Below are 17,949 nucleotides of genomic sequence, written 5' to 3' on the forward strand. Positions count from 1 at the left end.
AAAAGATCTTATGCTAAGGCATGAAGCTAGATAGAAGGACATACAATTGTTGAAGATTCAGGCCTGGGTTTGTTCCACATTGCATAATACCGATTCAAGGTGTGGTTGCAAGATTGAGCATCTTGAATGGTCACCTTATGTATTCCTACAACAGCAGAAAAGGAAATAGTTAAAAAGTTCAAGCCACAAAAAATGAAGCTAGGAAGAAATGTAAACATAATTCCACTTAAAATCAAAGAAAATATATATTATGGTACCTGAATTCCAAAAGTGATACTCTTTGAGAAGTGCAGGGAGAGATTTTCTAACCAATTGCATATCACTAGTCCTGCTGTATATGGCATGAACCATAGCACTCAGGAGGGGAGGCTGGCTGCAAAAGGTACCCCCGAGTTTGTGGTTTAACTCCAATTATATAATCATTTAGATTACAAAAGAAATTATGTAAATGAAATTTGCATAAATGAGATTCATATGACAAAATGTCAAAAGGGAGAAGAAAACAAAAACAAAAACTTGAGGATCAAATGATTAAGCCAAAAAGTGTTATATAAAAGCTGAAGCATTAATACCAAGTTTAATGAAATGAAACTGTATGTGCCCGACCTTTCAACTAGAGACTAGTGGTCCAGTATTCATTTTATTTATAATAAAAAGGAAGCAAAAACAGTTTAAATTTCCGGTTTGGACTATATTAATTAACTAGTGTCTCCTCATCATATGAGAATTGTAGCTCAGTCTCTTTATTGTTATCTTCTGCAGCAAATTAGTACAGTGGTCTAAATGAGAAAACACAGGCTTATATGGGCATATATTTACTATTTAGTATCTGTGGAGAGAAAAGAACACAATAAGAGAAACAAAACTATCAAACCGGTAATATCTAGGAATTAAGGAAAAGCTTTTTTCAATTACAATTATCATTTTTTTTTTCAACCCTATTAAAACATCAAAAAAAAAAAAAAAGATTTAGTAGTAATATTATTATTCCTCAAAAGAAGATTTATAATGGATACCAAAGTAGAATGGCCATCAGTATTGAAATGGGTGCATATAAATTTACTTTATGTTACATGAAAAGCATAAACTCCATAAGACGCATGGAATAAAGTTAATAAGAATTGGAAGTTTTGCATTTATAGGAAATGAAATCCTTGACCTGTGCTATCAACTGAGACGACTGAGGCAATTCCAGAAACACATAAAACGCATGCATCATGTCTGGATACTCAATTAAGGGAGCCTGTTTCCCAGATTTCTTCAACCACTCATAGTAACTCCTCTGCCAATCCTGTAATGGGTCAAATCCCCCAACAAACACAACTGTTTCCGGATACTCCAAACCCAAAATATCAACCGCGTTGGGCCCACTCACATTGACTGCCTCATGATCCTTATCCGACCCTTGAGGCAAAAACACCTTCCAAGGCCAATCAGTTCGTTCCAACGAAACGATTGGACTTTTCTGCAACCAAATCTCCGAATCTGTTCTCTCCTCTCTGCCCAAAAACGGTTGGATTGAAATCAACCCAATAATTTTAACGACCTGGTCCTGGAACTGAAACTGGAACTGGATCTGCCACGGTTCTTGGCAGATCCGTGAAGTGATGAGAGATTGGGAACCACCATCGTGGTGGTGGCGGCTGGGCTTCACGACGGAGCTAGGAGGCTGTGCGTCATTTAGATCGAAGAGAGGGTGAGACCGATCTAGAGTGGGAGAGTTTATAGGTTTTGGTTTTAGAGAGAAGTTGAGGCTGAGATGTGAAAGGCTTCGGCCATGGTGAGGAGGATCGGTGGTAGAGGGGGGGATCGGCGGTGAGGGTTTGGAGTCAAAGGGAGAGTGAGAGACCAGATTAGAGAGAGAATAATCTGAGGTTTTTTTTATTTTTTTATTTTTTTTTATTTTTTTTTAATACCAAACCTGTAGCCGAGTTTAAAGAAATGCAGCTATAGACATGGTTTAAGCCGAATTTTACTGAAACACTGCTGTAGGCAGGCTATAGGCCCTTTATCAAAAAAAAAAAAAAAAAAAAAAAAAAAAAAAAAAAAATTGTTCAACCTATAGCTGCAATTAAAACTTGCGACTACAGGAAAAACACTATAGAAGCGTTTTTGCACCAATTTAGTAATACTAAAATAATGGTTAAATAATTAAATTTATTATTTTTTAAACATTTTTATAATAAAAAAATATTAGGAAATTTATTATATATAATAATCATTAGGAGTCATGTGAAGTTTGAAAAAGACATATACCGGATTATTAGCAGAAACACCACCATCTGTAAGGTTAAATTCTCTCACATTTCCCTCGGGGTCTACAGTTTCAAAGTAATAAGTTGGAAGATAAGTTGGGGCAGCTGAGGTTGCTATGCAAATATCTGAGTGTAAGGCATTCATGCTTGGGTTGTTCTTTACCTGTTTTCATGACCAAATCAAAGTAAATGTTAGTACAATTCAGCCCCATCATTTGCAGTCACTTTCTTATCCAGGGTTAATCTGAACCACTACATATATTGTGGAAATTAAAGGAAAAAAAAAAGTACTGGGTTAAAGTACCGGGGTAATTAACCAATTAAAAAGCTATCTTAATGAGAAGAAGACAAACCTCATGGCTAGAAAAAATGGTTGACTGGAGTCTTTTGATGTCAAATGTTGGAATAACAACATTAGTCAATGTCTTTTCCAATTTTGTATGTCCTAGTTTTTCCTTAAGGTTATGCAGATATTTCCCATCATACTTTGGTCCAGCTAGAGCTTTGATAATCTTTGTAAGATAAGGAAGTACTGGACAACTGCAATTTGGAAAAAATAATATCATGTTAAAAACCAAAACAAATGGGGTCAAGTCAATAATCAAACAGATATATATAGATATATATATATATATATATATATGTTAATGATATTTTTATATCTTATACTCTAATTCGGTAGGAAGATACGAGGGCACTGGTTTAGGTATATATCCTTGATATCCTTGGCAGCAAAGACAGGTCGGTTATTTTCATCTCGAGCAGCTAGCATGGTGGTGACAAGACCACCTGTGCTTGTTCCTGAGATAACATCAAAATAATCTGCTATTCTTGCAACTTCACCATCCAGTTTCTGCACCATACATAAGCAAATATAGAGTAAGTACTTGGAAAGATTGCATGTTGAACCCTTATAAATGATTTAACAACGCAGAACTTCACTAGTGAATGAAAAAAAGTGTTGAATTTCTTTAAGTTTGTGGCATGAAACATGTATGATTAATATATAATATATTATTCTACCTGAAGTTCAGATTCTAAAAAACTAAGGATAGATCCTGGGATAACCCCTCTTATTCCACCACCATCAATGCTGAGAACAGTGATTAGGTTTCCATAAGTTGGAGGTTGTAGGGGTACATTTGTTGAGCCCATTGGGATAAAGATGCAGGTAAGGAGAGAGAGAGAGAGATAGAAAGGATTTAAGAGCTTTAGAGAAACTATGAACTTTTAAGGAAGTTAAAAAGAGAGGATTATGTGATTTGAAATGTCTTCTTTTCATGGAAGTGTGTGTATTTATAGTACTCCTCAGTCATCTCCTTGTCCAAAGATTCAACCGCGTCATGGGATTGGGTCATAAGCCTTAAAAGAAAGTCATCGGATCAAAGTGCATCAAATTTGACCGATAACTTGTACCTTTTCTGATATTGTTTACATACATATATACTGAAAATTCATAAACCAATGTAGTGATTGGAAAGTTCGTGTGAATTATAAGCATTGCCTCTTACTTTGTCACAAAAATTGTCCCTTTAGGCTATGGTCACTGTAAGTGAGAATTGTAGGGGTGAACACTTCAAAGGAATTGTAGGTAAGAATGAGTTTGGTTAGACCATAAACGCAATATGGGTCTGATTAGGCAACAGGCCTAACAAAGGCGCTCATGAATGGCTACCCCCAAGTTAATCCCTACCCAGTGGCTAAAATTAAATTTAGTATTATTCTCAAGCTTTGCTTTTGCAATGTACAATGGCTGCAACATTCAAGAATAACAAAAGAATCAAACTTTGCATTTTACATGTTAATTTGATTCACACAAGATTCAAACTTTGCATTTTACATGTTAATTTGATTCGCACAAGGCGGCGCCTCAAGTAACCAAAAGATGTGTTGGATATATATATATATATTTTTTTTTGATAGGTAAGAAAAATATATTCAAAAAACTGCTAGATGCCAAAAAAAAAAACACCAGCAAAACAAAGTACAAAAATGAAAAGAAACAAAAAGAAAAACAAAAAAGCATTAATTACAGAGAAAAAGAGAGCTAAGAAATTAATATACATGTGAGTAGAATGTTCATATAGAGAAAAAGAAAGGAAGTTGAGAAATTAATATAATATAGTAGAGCTCCTATGTCATATTAAGGACTCAATTGTAGTTTTCCCAATAGTATTATCTTCCCAACATGATGATGATGTTAGGAAGACAAACACCTTGGACTCAAATGGAGTTTTCCTAAGTATTATCTTCCCGACATGATGGTGATGTTGGGGAGACAAAACATTGTAAGGAGACTTCTTGAGTAGTTAATTTATAGAGACACTTGACTCAAAAGGTCTAACTATGAGTTCAACTATGTTATATTAACCACTCATTATTATTATTATTATTATCATCATTCAATTTAGGATTTCAATAACGCGTATACACCCAACCGTTGATCATATCATTGAAAAGTCATTTGGGGTACTTGTCAGAGTTCAATATTCAAACTAGGGCTGTCCAAGGACCCGCCGGAATCGACCCACCCGCTACTGCCGACCGAACCGACTGCTCCAACAGTCGGTGACGGATTTCATTCTCCAAAATCCGAGATCAACGGGTCAGAGATCGGATCTCCTCCTCTCAAATCTGAGAAACCCGATCCAACCGACACATCATTTTTCCGGCTAGAAGGTGTAGATCCGGTGAGTTTTGAGTCTTTTTTGGGAAGATTTAAGCTAGATCCAGCGAGATTTTGCTAGATCTAGCCAAGACCTTGCTGGATCTGGCGAAATCTGGCTGGATTTCTACCGTTTTTCAAAATTTTCTCGTCGGATTTCTGCCGTTTTTCATCTTTTCTTGGCCGAATTCTAGCCGTTTTCCAAATAATCAACCCCGACCGATCCACAAGACATCTATGAAAGCTCCGACCTGTCCAATCTGATCAACCACTTCGGTTGGTGGCGGGTTGCAAATTTTCACCATCCGATCCGGTCGAGTCGGTTCCGGGTTGGACACAAACCCAACCCGTGGACAGGCCTAATTCAAACAAATGTGTACAATTCAATTGCATCTAATGCTTAAAGGAAATGTGAAAAACTTAATAATTCTATTGGCCTTATGCATTTTGTCTTCAAATCAGGTTGAATTATTGACCCTATGTATCTATACCATTTTGCAAATCCAACATGCATGGTTATTAATTCTTAAAAGATTTCATTGTTCTGTCAAAAAGGAAAAGAAGTCAGTCTTATAGCTACGATACTTAGTTTTGGTAAATTTCCCAGTTGACATAGTCAAACTTTTGAGAGAGTTGTCTAGGTTATGCTTCCTTTTCTCTTTGGCTAAAACAAATGTGAAGAAAGGGCAAATGGAATTTTAAATGTGAAGAATATTATATCCATTATCAGAGGATAACTTGCAAAGGCAATTCTAGTAACTGAGTACTTGTTAGAATTCAACAATTCAACATATGTGTACCATTCAATTTCAAGCGCTGCATAAAAGAAATGTAAAAACTTGGTCGTTCTATTGGCCTTATGCATTGTTTTCAAAACTTGATCATTTCTAGGACCTTCAGTAGAGATTAATGAAAGGAAAAAAAAAAAAAATTACAGTAGAGATTAATGAAAGAACTGCAGCATGAAATTATGTGACTTGTCTCTAGAGCTTAAACTAATAGGAAAATGGTGAATTAAATAATTTAGCCATTATTCTAACCGTAAGTAGTTCATGTTGAGAGTTTACTAAGTTTTTTCTTGACAGGAACATAGATTTAGCACAACCTGTTTAGAATTTTCTATGGCAGTATTTGACTTACTGCATTTCCAATCTAGTATTAACTGATATTTGTATTGCTGCAATATTTTAAATCAATTATCTGCAGTTTACTAGCAAGGTAGGAAGAAGATTAAGTATGAAGATTAAATCGATTTGAGAAGGGAACAAATTAAGTATGAAAATTGATAATATCTTTCCTGTTAGACCTTATCACATTAGGAATAAGCATGATAACAACATTTGAAAAAGACACATCAACATGCATCACAGAAGACCATCATAAAAATAAAATTAAAAAAAAAAAAAAAGTGTATTTTAAAACCCCACCAATCCACAGCCACAAATTCTAATTATGGAAATAGAAGTTTCATAAATTTCATGTTTCTACATAAAGCCATTAAATTTTAATGGTTCTTAATTAATTTTGAACAATGGTTTCATGCAATTGCAATTCTTTTAACCATCGTCTAACCTTTAAATCCTTCATAAATCCAGTGCCCAATTGAACAAAATTCAGCTACATTCTCCCAAATTGCAATTTAAAAAGAATAAGCAAAACCCAAAACACCCATAACCTACAAATCTACCAAGCAAGATTAGGATTTCACATTCCACTAATAGCAAGCAATAACATAACAATCAAATCTAACATATACAAAAATAGAAACACGAATTACCGTCCAGTCTGTTTAAGCATATCGAGCATGTTAGTCTGGAATACGTGATCGACAGCTTCAACACTAACGCCCGTACCACTCTGCGGCATCGCAAACCATCGACAACACGAACAGTGTACTCATCCACAAACTCCCCAAGCATCAATCCCATAACCTCCATGGGAACCCCAGCTCTCCCTATATTTTTTTTTGATAAGTAAAAAAAAAAATATATATATATATATATATATATATTTATATATATATATATATAGGGAGAGCTCTCCCTATATAACTCACAATAATACATAATTATTAACAATTTTGGTACTCATCAGATACAAAACCCTAAAAATTGAAACAAACACACACAAAAAGCTAAACCTAGCTCAAAACCCTAAAATTGAAAAGAAAAAACCAGAATAACCAAACAATTAGGGTTTAAGATTAGAGTCTTCAATATATACAGAGAGCTAGAGAGAGAGACAGAGAGAGACAGAGAGAGGAGTACCGTGTTTGAGCATTTTGAGGAGAGCGAGGGAAGAGATAAAGATTTGCTCCGACGAATCTAGAGTCGGCGAATTTGGTGGCGGATGGCCCAAACCACCACCGGCGCCGGCGAACATTCGCTGCAATCTCTCCATACCTGACATACAGGGTGTGTTTCTCTCTCTCTCTCTTCTGAGTTTTCTTTCTTATGGCCCATACTGAAAATAAATGGGCTTATGTTTTGTGTTTCAGCCGATAGGGATATCTGGGCTAGGCCAGTTTTAAATTCTTTCATTGCAGATCTAGGCCCAAATATAGGGACTTGGGGTTTTTTTTTGGGTCATGATAGGGCATTAAAACTAAAAACCCAACGATCCCGTAAAATTTCCCATTTGGTAAAAGAAAATTTAAAGAGATCCTGTCCCAAGCAAATTTTAACATCTTATTATAAGCCCATCCCACATGTACAGGGAGTCTAAACTAAATTAGTCTCAATCCATCAAATATGAAAAATTATTAAGTACGTATAGAATATGGTAACATGATGCTCCATTCTCTTGCATATATAGTGGACTCGCAATAAATTTAATTAATGAGACTCACTATGAATATGAGTGAGTTGAAAGAGCACCTTATCACCATATATAATATGAGAGTTCTTAATAATTACTTCTCAAACATATACATTTACTAGCTAATAATTCTTGTATATCCACAAATGTAATTATTAGAAATAACTACAATTGTATGTGTATCTATGGAACTTTTTTGTTTAAATAAATAATATATTGTATACATTCATTATATTACATAGAAATATAATAAATTCAAATTGATTTTTTTTTAACATTTTCTAAGTTTAGGCATGAATTTGAGTGTAATTATAATTGATACAAAGCAAAATGGAATGACACTTAGCATGCAAGTGGAATGCATTAAACATCTAAGGACACTTGGCATCAAATAATAGTTCAATCTAAAGACACTAGTGGTAAATTGTTGAAATTGATGCCTCTGATCTTGGTTATAGAAGTATTCTTAAAAATAATAAATAAATAAATTGAGTCTAAAGAATAAGTTATTTATTTCCATTTAGGTGTAAAAAATGTTGCGCAACAAAATCATAGTACAATCAATAAGAAATTCTAGATGTTGTTTTAATTGGAAATCTTTAATAAGTTCAATTTGATTGCAACAATGCAAAGGATATTATATCAAAGGAGAATCAAACTCTATTCCTGAATTTTAACCTGTGAATTTTTATACTGCTGCTCCCTGTCATTGAAAAGTCCACATATTTAATAGGCCCCTGCCTCCTGGGTGAAAAGAAATAAATACCCATAAATAAAAGAAAATCACAAACTAGTCATATATAAAAAATAAAAGAATAATTGGTATCAATCACTATCTATGTTGACCGGTAGAAATCATGTTTTTTTTTTTCAAGTCAAAGTTAATAACACTATCTATGTTGACTGGTAGAAATCATGTTTTTTTTCAAGTCAAAGACAAGTCTCTTGCTCATTTCTGCCACCACACCCTAAAAAAAAAAAAAAAAAAAAGATTGGTGAAGAGGAGAGAAGAGTACAACTGTTCAAGTCTCATATATACTATCAGCGGCCGCTCGGGATTTTTTTTTTTCTAAGGGTCTGTGTTGTAATTTTTATGTGTTAAAAGTTGTATAATTTTTTATTAATAAAGAAGAAAATTGCAGAAAAAACAACTTCATTTTGCAGTCAATGATAAAATAAGTTAGAGTTCAGAGCAAAGATTTATTTATTCATTTTTAAAAATGAAGTAGAAGTTTTAAGAGTACAACTAGCTACTTACATAATACTTTCACAGAAAAATTTAGACAACAAGTTGTTAAAGATGTATAAAAAAGTGATGTTATTTATAAGTTTAGATAAAAATCAGTTAAAACTTGTCACTTAACTTTTATTATAAAATTATTGTGAAAATAACACTAAAATAATTATATTCAAATTTATTTCAATGGGGGAGTAAACAAAATTTAGGATTAGAACGTTAAAAATTTTATTTTGAAGGTGAAAAAAAAAATTTTTATATAATTTTAGGCTTTTAGCCAAGTGAGGGGTTGATTTGAACTGCAGCAGCCACGGTACTATTAAAAAAAATCCAATAGTCTTTTTTTTTTTTTTTTTATGAAAGAAGGTACACCATACCTTTTTTTTTTTTTTTGTGGATAAGAAGGTACACCATACTATTCCATCAAATAAGTCTCTGTTCCATCACAAATAAAATAAGGAATTTGTTAACAAACACAGGTTCGGTGCCTGTTAAGGCAAAAAAAAGACAAAAGAAACTGGTCCAAAAAAGTCAAAAAGAACACCATAGGTACTTAAAAAGCTAAAAATTCGACATTAAGGTGAATAGTGACAAAAAATTTTGTCAAAAAAAATACAAAAATATTCTTGTTAACGGGCACCTTACAATGCCCGTTAACACAACCCATAAAATAACTCATGCTATTTTGTTATGCCCGTTAACACAACCCATAAAATAACTCATGCTATTTTGTTTGATTTTCTATCAATGATAACAATCTTAAATCTTGATTCTAGAAAAAATTCTAAAAAAGTCCTAATTATTCTAAAAATCTAAAACCATATTAAATTGTTGCTTGAAAAATCATCACACACGTCTTCCCGGAGGTCCCATAGGGTGAGTTATTTCCGCACGGGGCAAAAACTTTTCCCTTTCACCAAAAGAATTATTTATTAGGCAGAGGAATTGAAAATTGTCTCATATGAAAGGATCAGTACTCTTGGCATCTTGCATTAAAAAAGTCACCAATTTTTTTTTTTAATGGTATGAATTATATTAATCTTTATGATTCTTAAAATGTATAGTTTTAGACTTTTTTAGTGTTCTTATCAATCATATTCATGTCTAGAGCTGTAAATGAATTAAGCCGTTCATAAACAGTTCGGACTTGGTTCAATAAAAAGCTCTTCATGATTGTTTGTTTATAAACAAATCAGGCTTAAGCTTTAGTTTTAGGATTGCTTAATAAACGAGTCGAGCCTGAGTAAAAAGTATTGTTCATGAACAAGCTCGTGATCACTAAGACTTGATACAAAAGTAACAAAACAAGTTGAGCCTAGCCTTATTTATGAGTTTGGTAATAAAATTGATATGAGCTTGACATATGAATTCATATATTTTTAAAATTTTAATTAATTATAAGTTGAGACCACTCATCCAAACAAAATAGGTTGGATAATAAACTTGATGTAGGTTTGATAATATATTTGTGTAGGATCTCAAGCTCAAAAACATGATATCGAGCTTGAGTTTGGGCTTGATATAGAGCTCGAGCTTGGTTTTGACTAATGAACCAAGCCAAACCAAGCGGAGCTCAAGCTTTTATACTTTATAACAAGCTCAAGTTTGAATATTATTTGTAGGCTCGTATCAAGCTCAAGCCAAACTTGAACATTCTACTTTTGTTGTCTAGTCGAGTTTGAACATTCACTACTCGACAAATCTCGGCTCGTTTATAGCCCTATTCATGTCAAGTGGAGTAGCAACAAGTACTCACATGTTCTTATATATGTTAATGCTTACATTTTGTTTTATTTTATGGCATATATATCATCAATCTTTTTATTTTTCCTTAAAAAAAAAAAACTTTTCAATTTCAAACATGACTTAATTTTTTTTTTCTCTCCTTCACCAATCTTTTAAAAAAAAAAAAAAAATTCTGAAACGCCATCCACAAACATAATTAAGATTTTTTCTCTAAAAAAATAAATATAATTAAGATCTTTGACTGTCGTTTTCCTTTTAAAACTTTACAAAACCTTGGTAATTGATTTTTCTAAGTCCGGTAACATTCATGATGTTGATGGATGGGGCTCAATAAGAAGATGGACTTTATTGGCCTGTTTGGAAGTTAATAAAAAGGGGGAGTAGAGTAGAGGGAGGGAGAGTAATTCAATTACTTTGTTTAGAAGTTTTTTAAGGAAGGAGGGGGAGGAGTTTGGAGGGAGAGTCGAGTAAATAAATTATTGACTAGATAAATTTCTCAATTTACCATTTCTAAATTAATAATAGACCAATGTTGCAAGTCCATTATCAAATAGGGGTAAATTTGTCTATTTTAATCATTTCCTCTCATCTCCATCCTAATTTTTAAAACATCCAAATAAGGGGAAGGGCTAATTACTCCCTTCCCCCTTACTAATTTTAAAAACATCCAAACAAGGTTGAGGGGAATCATTCCCCTCTACTCTCCTCCCTCTCTAAACTTCCAAACATGCCATATATCTATGATGAATAGATAAGCATGGCAATGTGGTGTGTGTTGTCGTGTTGTAGAGGTTAGCTTTGTTTGTGAGTCTTGTGATTTATTATATGGAGTTGATAAGGTAATATGGAGATTTGGTATGTAAGATAGTGTCTAAAATTCTAATTTGACTTTATCATAGTATTTTTGTTTTGTCCAAGAAAAGTATTCATTAACCACCAAGAAAATATACTCTTTGACCACCAAAAAAATAGGTATTAAAATCTTATAATTAAATATACAATTGAAATAAATTAAGCTTTTAAGACAATTGATAATTTTACATTAGAGATGACAAAATATCTAAAAATGAGAAAAAAATTGTATAATATACTCTAAGTAAAGAGAGTATGCCCTTACTCTTGAGTAATTATTAGGAACTTTAAGAAGAATGAGCATCACGTCATTGTATTTCAGGAGTATCGAATACTTTTCCCTTACTTTTGAGATATATATATATATATATATATATATATATAAAACTATCCTACTCAAGCAATGAGTATAATGTTATTGCAAGACCTTACTTTTGTTGAAAATTTAAAAAATTGTGTTGAGGATAATAAAATTTTTTTTAAAAAGGATTAATATACACACACACACATATATATATATATATATATATATATATATTTTATATTATATACTATGAAGTAGGATTAAGGAAGGAATTTGCATTCATTTGGGTGTCATGTAGTTTCTGGTAGCTAATTTGCATAGTTTTTATGTATCATGTAGTTTCTAGTAGCTGATTTGCATAGTCTATGCCATAAGTGAGGTAAAGCTAAAAGGTTATTTATTCATCACATAGAAAAATCAACATTTACCACATTTAGTGTTTGAATAAGTTTATTTAGTTGAAATTGAAAATTTTTTGTTGAAACTGTAAAAAAAAAGTTAAAAATTAAGCTAAATAGTACAGTGGGACCTATTAATAGTATCAAAAAGTATAGTAGGACCCATGAATAGTAGCAAAAATAAGTTAAAAGTGGAGATAAGCTAAAAAATTTAGCTTATCTCCACTAATTCAACTTATTCCCAAATGCACACTAATTTCGGTTGACAATTTTTTTTTTAAAAAAAAAAAAAAAAACCTTCCACTAGTGTAATGCCCCCACTTTGATTATATGGAAATGTTAAAAAATGCCATAAGGTATTGGTTTAGGAACTATTTTATGAGAATAATAAAATAATTAATTTTATTGATAACTTTTTATATTTCCAATAAAAATGATGTCAAAACTTTCTTAATATGGTTTATTAACAATATGAATTGTTAACTAATGCTCTAAGGGCATTGGTTAAAGCATTGGTTTATGAATTATTTTTAGAAACATTTTATTCGGAAAATAATAAAATAATAATATATGTTGTTGACAACTTTTTATATTTTCTATAAAAGTGGTGTCAAAACTTTTTCATTATAATTTATTAACAATTGTCCTAAGAGCATATGTTAATATGACCCATTAACAATTGGCCTAAATACATCGTTAACATGGCCATTATTGTAAACTCATGCGCATTTTATTCTTTAATGGTGTATTTATTTGACAATGTTAAACAAAGTCAATTGATGCACTTGATTACCTTATCCGGCGGGATTATTATGTAGCTCAGCATTGATTGTTATTGTTGGCTAATGAGTGCTGTTTACATACAGTTTTTTTTTTCCTCTTCTGAATGCTGTTTACATACAGTTCTCTCAATATTTCATGGCCCATATATGTTCGTACACAAAATTGAATGTACAATGGGTATGGATAACGCTCTCACAACAAAAAATTGAATGTACAATGGGTATGGATAATGCTCTCACAACAAAAAATTGAATGTATAATTAATGGTTATTGATAACGCTCACTACAAACCACAAAGTAGAAGCAGCTTTTCAAAGCTGACAGCACGCTTACATAAATTCAACTAGTTTTGGAAATATCTGGATTTGGTGATATTATTAAAAGGTTGATTAATATATTAAGTAAATCACTTTCCTGGTATTGAATCAACACTAAAGTCATTGTTGATTATTTCAATTTCCAACCACTAATGGTGAAATCAAGGACTAGAGTTTTATTTTCTTGGTCACGCAATTGTGAAAATTTGATCATATTACCATTTATTGAAAGCTCTCTCTTCTTCTCTTTCCTCGTAAGTCGTAACCCATACAATTACATGCACGCACGAGCCAAGAAATATAGAACTACAAAACAAGGACTATAGTGTTCAGAAATTTGACTAAAGAAACGAGATTTAAAAAAAATTCATTTGAATTAACAAAAAGAATACATGGAAGCTAAATTGGCTTTCATTTATCAATTACAAATCACCCACAAAAAAAAAAAAAAAAAAAAATTGTGTCGGTGTCAAGTTATCTTACCTAACATTTTATTTAGACCAATACTACCAAAGAATAAAAAGGTGGGATTTTTGTGTCCCATTCTCAATGTTACAATACTTTAATACAAAGACACGATTTATGTCCAATACACTAATACACTAAACACATTAGAATATGAACATGTGTCCACATTTTAATATGTCCAGTATATTGATGCATTAGATATAATCTCAATCCTTAATACAACATTAGCAAAAAAATTATATGCTTAGTCTACTAAGACCATTTGTTTTGTGAGTACTGGTGGCTTGATGATCATGAGCATGTCCGGCGGGGGACTTTGCATGGCGAAGGTGCCTTTCTTGAGAGAGTAATTTTGCAAACCTGCAACAACATTAATTATATGCTTTTGGATTAGCTTAATGTGAAAACTAAAAACAAAACTTTTTTTTTAAAGAAATTGTAGAATATATATATAATAACAGTTTGATATATTTATTTTTAGTACCTTATGAGGGCAGCTTCATTAGTTTCATGGTTAGAAGCCTCATAAACTCCTGTCTCCAAGTTCACCCTAGCAACTGGTTTCTTTAGCAACTCTTCACCAACTTTCACAAGATCATCCATATTTTGTTTTGTGGCCACGTCCACAGAAGTTACTGTCCCAACCAAGGTATCGTCCTGCATTGTTTTGATTCAAACTTGTCTATGTTAATTAAGTGAACAAGAACTTTTGACTTTTATACCATGAATTTTATTACATAAGACTTGTATAACAATGTGTCAATTCTTAAATACAAAACAAAAAATGTAAGAAAAATATCAAATTTTTTATTAATTTTACCATAAATGTTTTCAAACTAACGTCGTAATAATAAATGTGATCATTGTCACTTCAACAAATAATAAATAAATGTTTAAATCATTTTTTTTTTTAAATTCATGATGAGAAAGTCTTGATATACAATAAAAATCTCACAATATTCTTATGATACGTTTATTTTTAGTTGTAGTGGATTTGTGTATAACCTTATTTTATTGATTGATGATGAATTGATACCTCAACTTGTTGAGAAAATGTTGTGAATTTTTGTTGTGCCCATAGAAGAACTCAATTGATGAACATCGATTTACAGGATTTGTGTAATAAAATATGTACTAACCCCTAGTCTCACCCAAAGAGTAATTAAGAAAATTATTTATTACTACATTATTGATGTGTCATTAATTGCATTTATTGACATGTAAGTTATCAAATTTTTTTTTGGGTAATAAAATTGGTAATAGTTGTAGTATTTTCTAATGTATGGAAGCTCTGAATGATATATATGTACCTGAATCCGCAAGTAATTTTTCTCAGAATGAAGGGCTTGAAAAACCACAGAGAGGTGGACATCAACCATGTCTGCACTTGCGTGAGAAAATACATCAATAATTGGGGTGGAACCACCACTTGTTAACCAATCCAGCAAGCCCCACTTAGCTGCCTTGTGTGCCCTGTATTTTCCTTCGGCTTTTTGTGAGCCAGTTCCTAATGATATCACCAAAAACCTTCCATAGTCCATTGGTTTTATTGGAAAGAAGTCCGAACTTCCTCGAATGATTTGCTTTGTCACTTCACCAATGGCAAGTAAAGCCTGAAATTGCACCAATTTAGTAATACTAGAATAACGATTAAATGATTAAATTTATTATTTTTTAAACAGATTTATAATAAAAAAATATTAGGAAATTTATTATATATAATAATCATTAGGAGTCATGTGAGGTTTGAAAAAGACATATACCGGATTATTAGCAGCAACACCACCATCTGTAAGGTTGAATTCTCTCACATTTCCCTCGGGGTCTACAGTTTCAAAGTAATAAGTTGGAAGATAAGTTGGGGCAGCTGAGGTTGCTATGCAAATATCTGAGAGTAAGGCATTCATGCTTGGGTTTTTCTTTACCTGTTTTCATGACCAAATCAAAGTAAATGTTAGTACAATTCAGCTCCATCATTTGCAGTCACTTTCTTATCCAGGGTTAATCTGAACCACTACATATATTGTGGAAATTAAAGGAAAAAAAAAGTACTGGGGTAATTAACCATATAAAAAACCATTTTAATGAGAAGAAGACAAACCTCATAGCTAGAAAAAATGGTTGGCTGGAGTCTTTTGATGTCAAATGTTGGAATAACAACATTAGTCAATGTCTTTTCCAATTTTGTATGTCCTAGTTTTTCCTTAACAAGGTTATGCAGATATTTCCCATCATACTTTGGTCCAGCTAGAGCTTTGATAATCTTTGAAAGATGAGGAAGTACTGGACAACTGCAATTTGGGAAAAATAATATCATGTTAAAAACCAAAACAAATGGGGTCAAGTCAATAATCAAACAGATATATATATATATATATATATATATAGATTTTATTGATATTTTTATATCTCATACTCTAATTTTTACCTGTTCTGTGGGAAGATATGAGGGCAGTGGTTTAGGTAGAAATCCTTGATATCCTTGGCAGCAAAGACAGGTCGGTTATTTTCATCTGGAGCAGCTAGCATGGCAGTGACAAGACCACCTGTGCTTGTTCCTGAGATAACATCAAAATAATCTGCTATTCTTGCATCTTCACCATCCAGTTTCTGCACCATACATAAGCAAATATAGAGTAAGTACTTGGAAAGATTGCATATTGAACCCTTATAAATGATTTAACAAAGCAGAACTTCACTAGTGAATGAAAAAAAGTGTTGAATTTCTTTAGGTTTGTGGCATGAAACATGTATGATTAATAAATAATATATTTTTCTACCTGAAGTTCAGATTCTAAAAAACTAAGGATAGTTCCTGGGATAACCCCTCTTATTCCACCACCATCAATGCTGAGAACAGTGATTAGGTTTCCATAAGTTGGAGGTTGTAGGGGTACATTTATTGAGCCCATTGGGATAAAGATGCAGGTAAGGAGAGAGAGAGAGAGAGAGAGAGAGAGAGAGAGAGAGAGAGGATTTAAGAGCTTTAGAAAAACTATGAACTTTTAAGGAAGTTTAAAAGAGAGGATAATGTGACTTGATATGTCTTCTTTTCATGGAAGTTGTGTATTTATAATACTCCTCACATCTCCTTGTCCAAAGATTCAACCGCGTCATTGGATTGGGCCATAAGCCTTAAAAGAAAGTCATCGGATCAAAGTGTTTCAAATTTGACCAATAACTTGTACCTTTGCTGATATTGTTTACGTACATATATACTGAAAATTCATAAACCAATGTAGTGATTGGAAAGTTCGGGTGAATTACAAGCATTGCCTCTTACATTGTCACAAAAATTGTACCTTTAGGCTATGGTCACTGTAAGTGAGAATTGTAGGTGAGACCACTTCAAAAGAATTGTAGGTAAGCATGAGTTTGGTTAGACCATAAAGGCAACAGGCCTAACAAAGGCGCTCATGAATGGTTACCCCCAAGTTAATCCCTACCTAGTGGCTAAAATTAAATTTATTATTATTCTCAAGCTTTGCTTTTCCTACATTCAATGGTTGCAACATTCAAGAATAACAAGTCTTTACCTTTTACACGTTAATTTGATTCGCAAAAGGCGGCGCCTCAAGTAACCAAAAGATGTGTTGGATAAATATGTGTGAGTAGAATGTTCATGTAGAGAAAAAGAAGTGAAGTTGAGAAATTAATATAATATAGTGGAGCTCCTATGTCATATTAAGGACTCCATTGGAGTTTTCTCAAGTATTATCTTCCCAACATGATGATGATGTTGGGGAGATAAACACCTTGGGCTGAATTGGAGTTTTCCTAAGAATTATCTTCCCAACATGATGGTGATGTTGGGGGAGATAAAACACTTTAAGGAGACTTTTTGAGTATTTAATTTATAAAGACACACTTAACTCAAAAGGTTTAACTGCTATGAGTTCAATTATATTATATTAACCACTTATTATTAATATTATTATTCAATTTAGAACTTCAATAACACGTATACACCCAACCGGTTATCATATCATTGAAAAGTCATTTGAGGTACTTGTCAGAATTAAATATTTAAACAAATGTGTACAATTCAATTACATCTAATGCTTAAAGGAAATGTGAAAAACTTGATAATTCTATTGGCCTTATGAA

General features: G+C 32.5%; 2 protein-coding genes, 1 long non-coding RNA gene and 1 pseudogene across 4 annotated transcripts; all 4 read right to left on the reverse strand.

Moving 5' to 3' along the window:
* LOC115974211 overlaps positions 1–17,949 on the reverse strand; it is a 32,325-nt pseudogene that overhangs the window by 3,724 nt on the left and 10,652 nt on the right.
* Positions 287–2,339, reverse strand: LOC115974217. The gene is made up of 3 exons (XR_004087859.1): positions 2,257–2,339; positions 1,160–2,006; positions 287–373 (listed from the first exon to the last, which is right to left on the reverse strand). It is a non-coding gene; the product is annotated as an uncharacterized LOC115974217 (long non-coding RNA).
* LOC115974213 (patatin-like protein 2) lies at positions 2,716–17,053 on the reverse strand. 2 transcript variants are annotated; one of them, XM_031094456.1, is made up of 4 exons: positions 16,797–17,053; positions 3,279–3,446; positions 2,946–3,108; positions 2,716–2,795 (listed from the first exon to the last, which is right to left on the reverse strand). In XM_031094456.1, exons 2-4 carry the CDS (start codon positions 3,408–3,410, stop codon positions 2,752–2,754), a joined length of 339 nt encoding a protein of 112 aa, XP_030950316.1. In that variant the 5' UTR covers positions 3,411–3,446; positions 16,797–17,053; the 3' UTR covers positions 2,716–2,751. The 2 variants fall into 2 exon arrangements, with proteins under 2 accessions (XP_030950316.1, XP_030950317.1); XM_031094457.1 differs by lacking the exons at positions 2,716–2,795; positions 3,279–3,446; positions 16,797–17,053 and adding exons at positions 6,698–6,874; positions 7,188–7,367 and having other exon boundaries at positions 3,021–3,108.
* LOC115974208 (patatin-like protein 2) lies at positions 13,838–16,804 on the reverse strand. Its single transcript, XM_031094452.1, has 7 exons — positions 16,623–16,804; positions 16,271–16,452; positions 15,944–16,133; positions 15,606–15,767; positions 15,153–15,455; positions 14,327–14,499; positions 13,838–14,202 (listed from the first exon to the last, which is right to left on the reverse strand). The coding sequence occupies exons 1-7, from the start codon at positions 16,752–16,754 to the stop codon at positions 14,079–14,081; spliced, it is 1,266 nt and encodes a 421-aa protein (XP_030950312.1). The 5' UTR covers positions 16,755–16,804; the 3' UTR covers positions 13,838–14,078.

The sequence above is a fragment of the Quercus lobata genome, chromosome 2, assembly GCF_001633185.2.
Source record: "Quercus lobata isolate SW786 chromosome 2, ValleyOak3.0 Primary Assembly, whole genome shotgun sequence".
NCBI classification, from domain to species: Eukaryota; Viridiplantae; Streptophyta; class Magnoliopsida; order Fagales; family Fagaceae; genus Quercus; species Quercus lobata.

Excerpts from the sequence above, each read along its gene's own strand:
- LOC115974213 (XM_031094456.1), bottom strand. The coding sequence starts at position 3,410 with ATGGGCTCAACAAATGTACCCCTACAACCTCCAACTTATGGAAACCTA. Across the intron at positions 3,109-3,278 it reads TTTTAGAATCTGAACTTCAG|AAACTGGATGGTGAAGTTGC; the intron begins GTAGAATAATAT and ends TGTATGGTGCAG. Across the intron at positions 2,796-2,945 it reads ATACCTAAACCAGTGCCCTC|TTGTCCAGTACTTCCTTATC; the intron begins GTATCTTCCTAC and ends TCCAAATTGCAG.
- LOC115974208 (XM_031094452.1), bottom strand. The coding sequence starts at position 16,754 with ATGGGCTCAATAAATGTACCCCTACAACCTCCAACTTATGGAAACCTA. Across the intron at positions 16,134-16,270 it reads CATATCTTCCCACAGAACAG|TTGTCCAGTACTTCCTCATC; the intron begins GTAAAAATTAGA and ends CCCAAATTGCAG. Across the intron at positions 15,768-15,943 it reads CCATTTTTTCTAGCTATGAG|GTAAAGAAAAACCCAAGCAT; the intron begins GTTTGTCTTCTT and ends TCATGAAAACAG.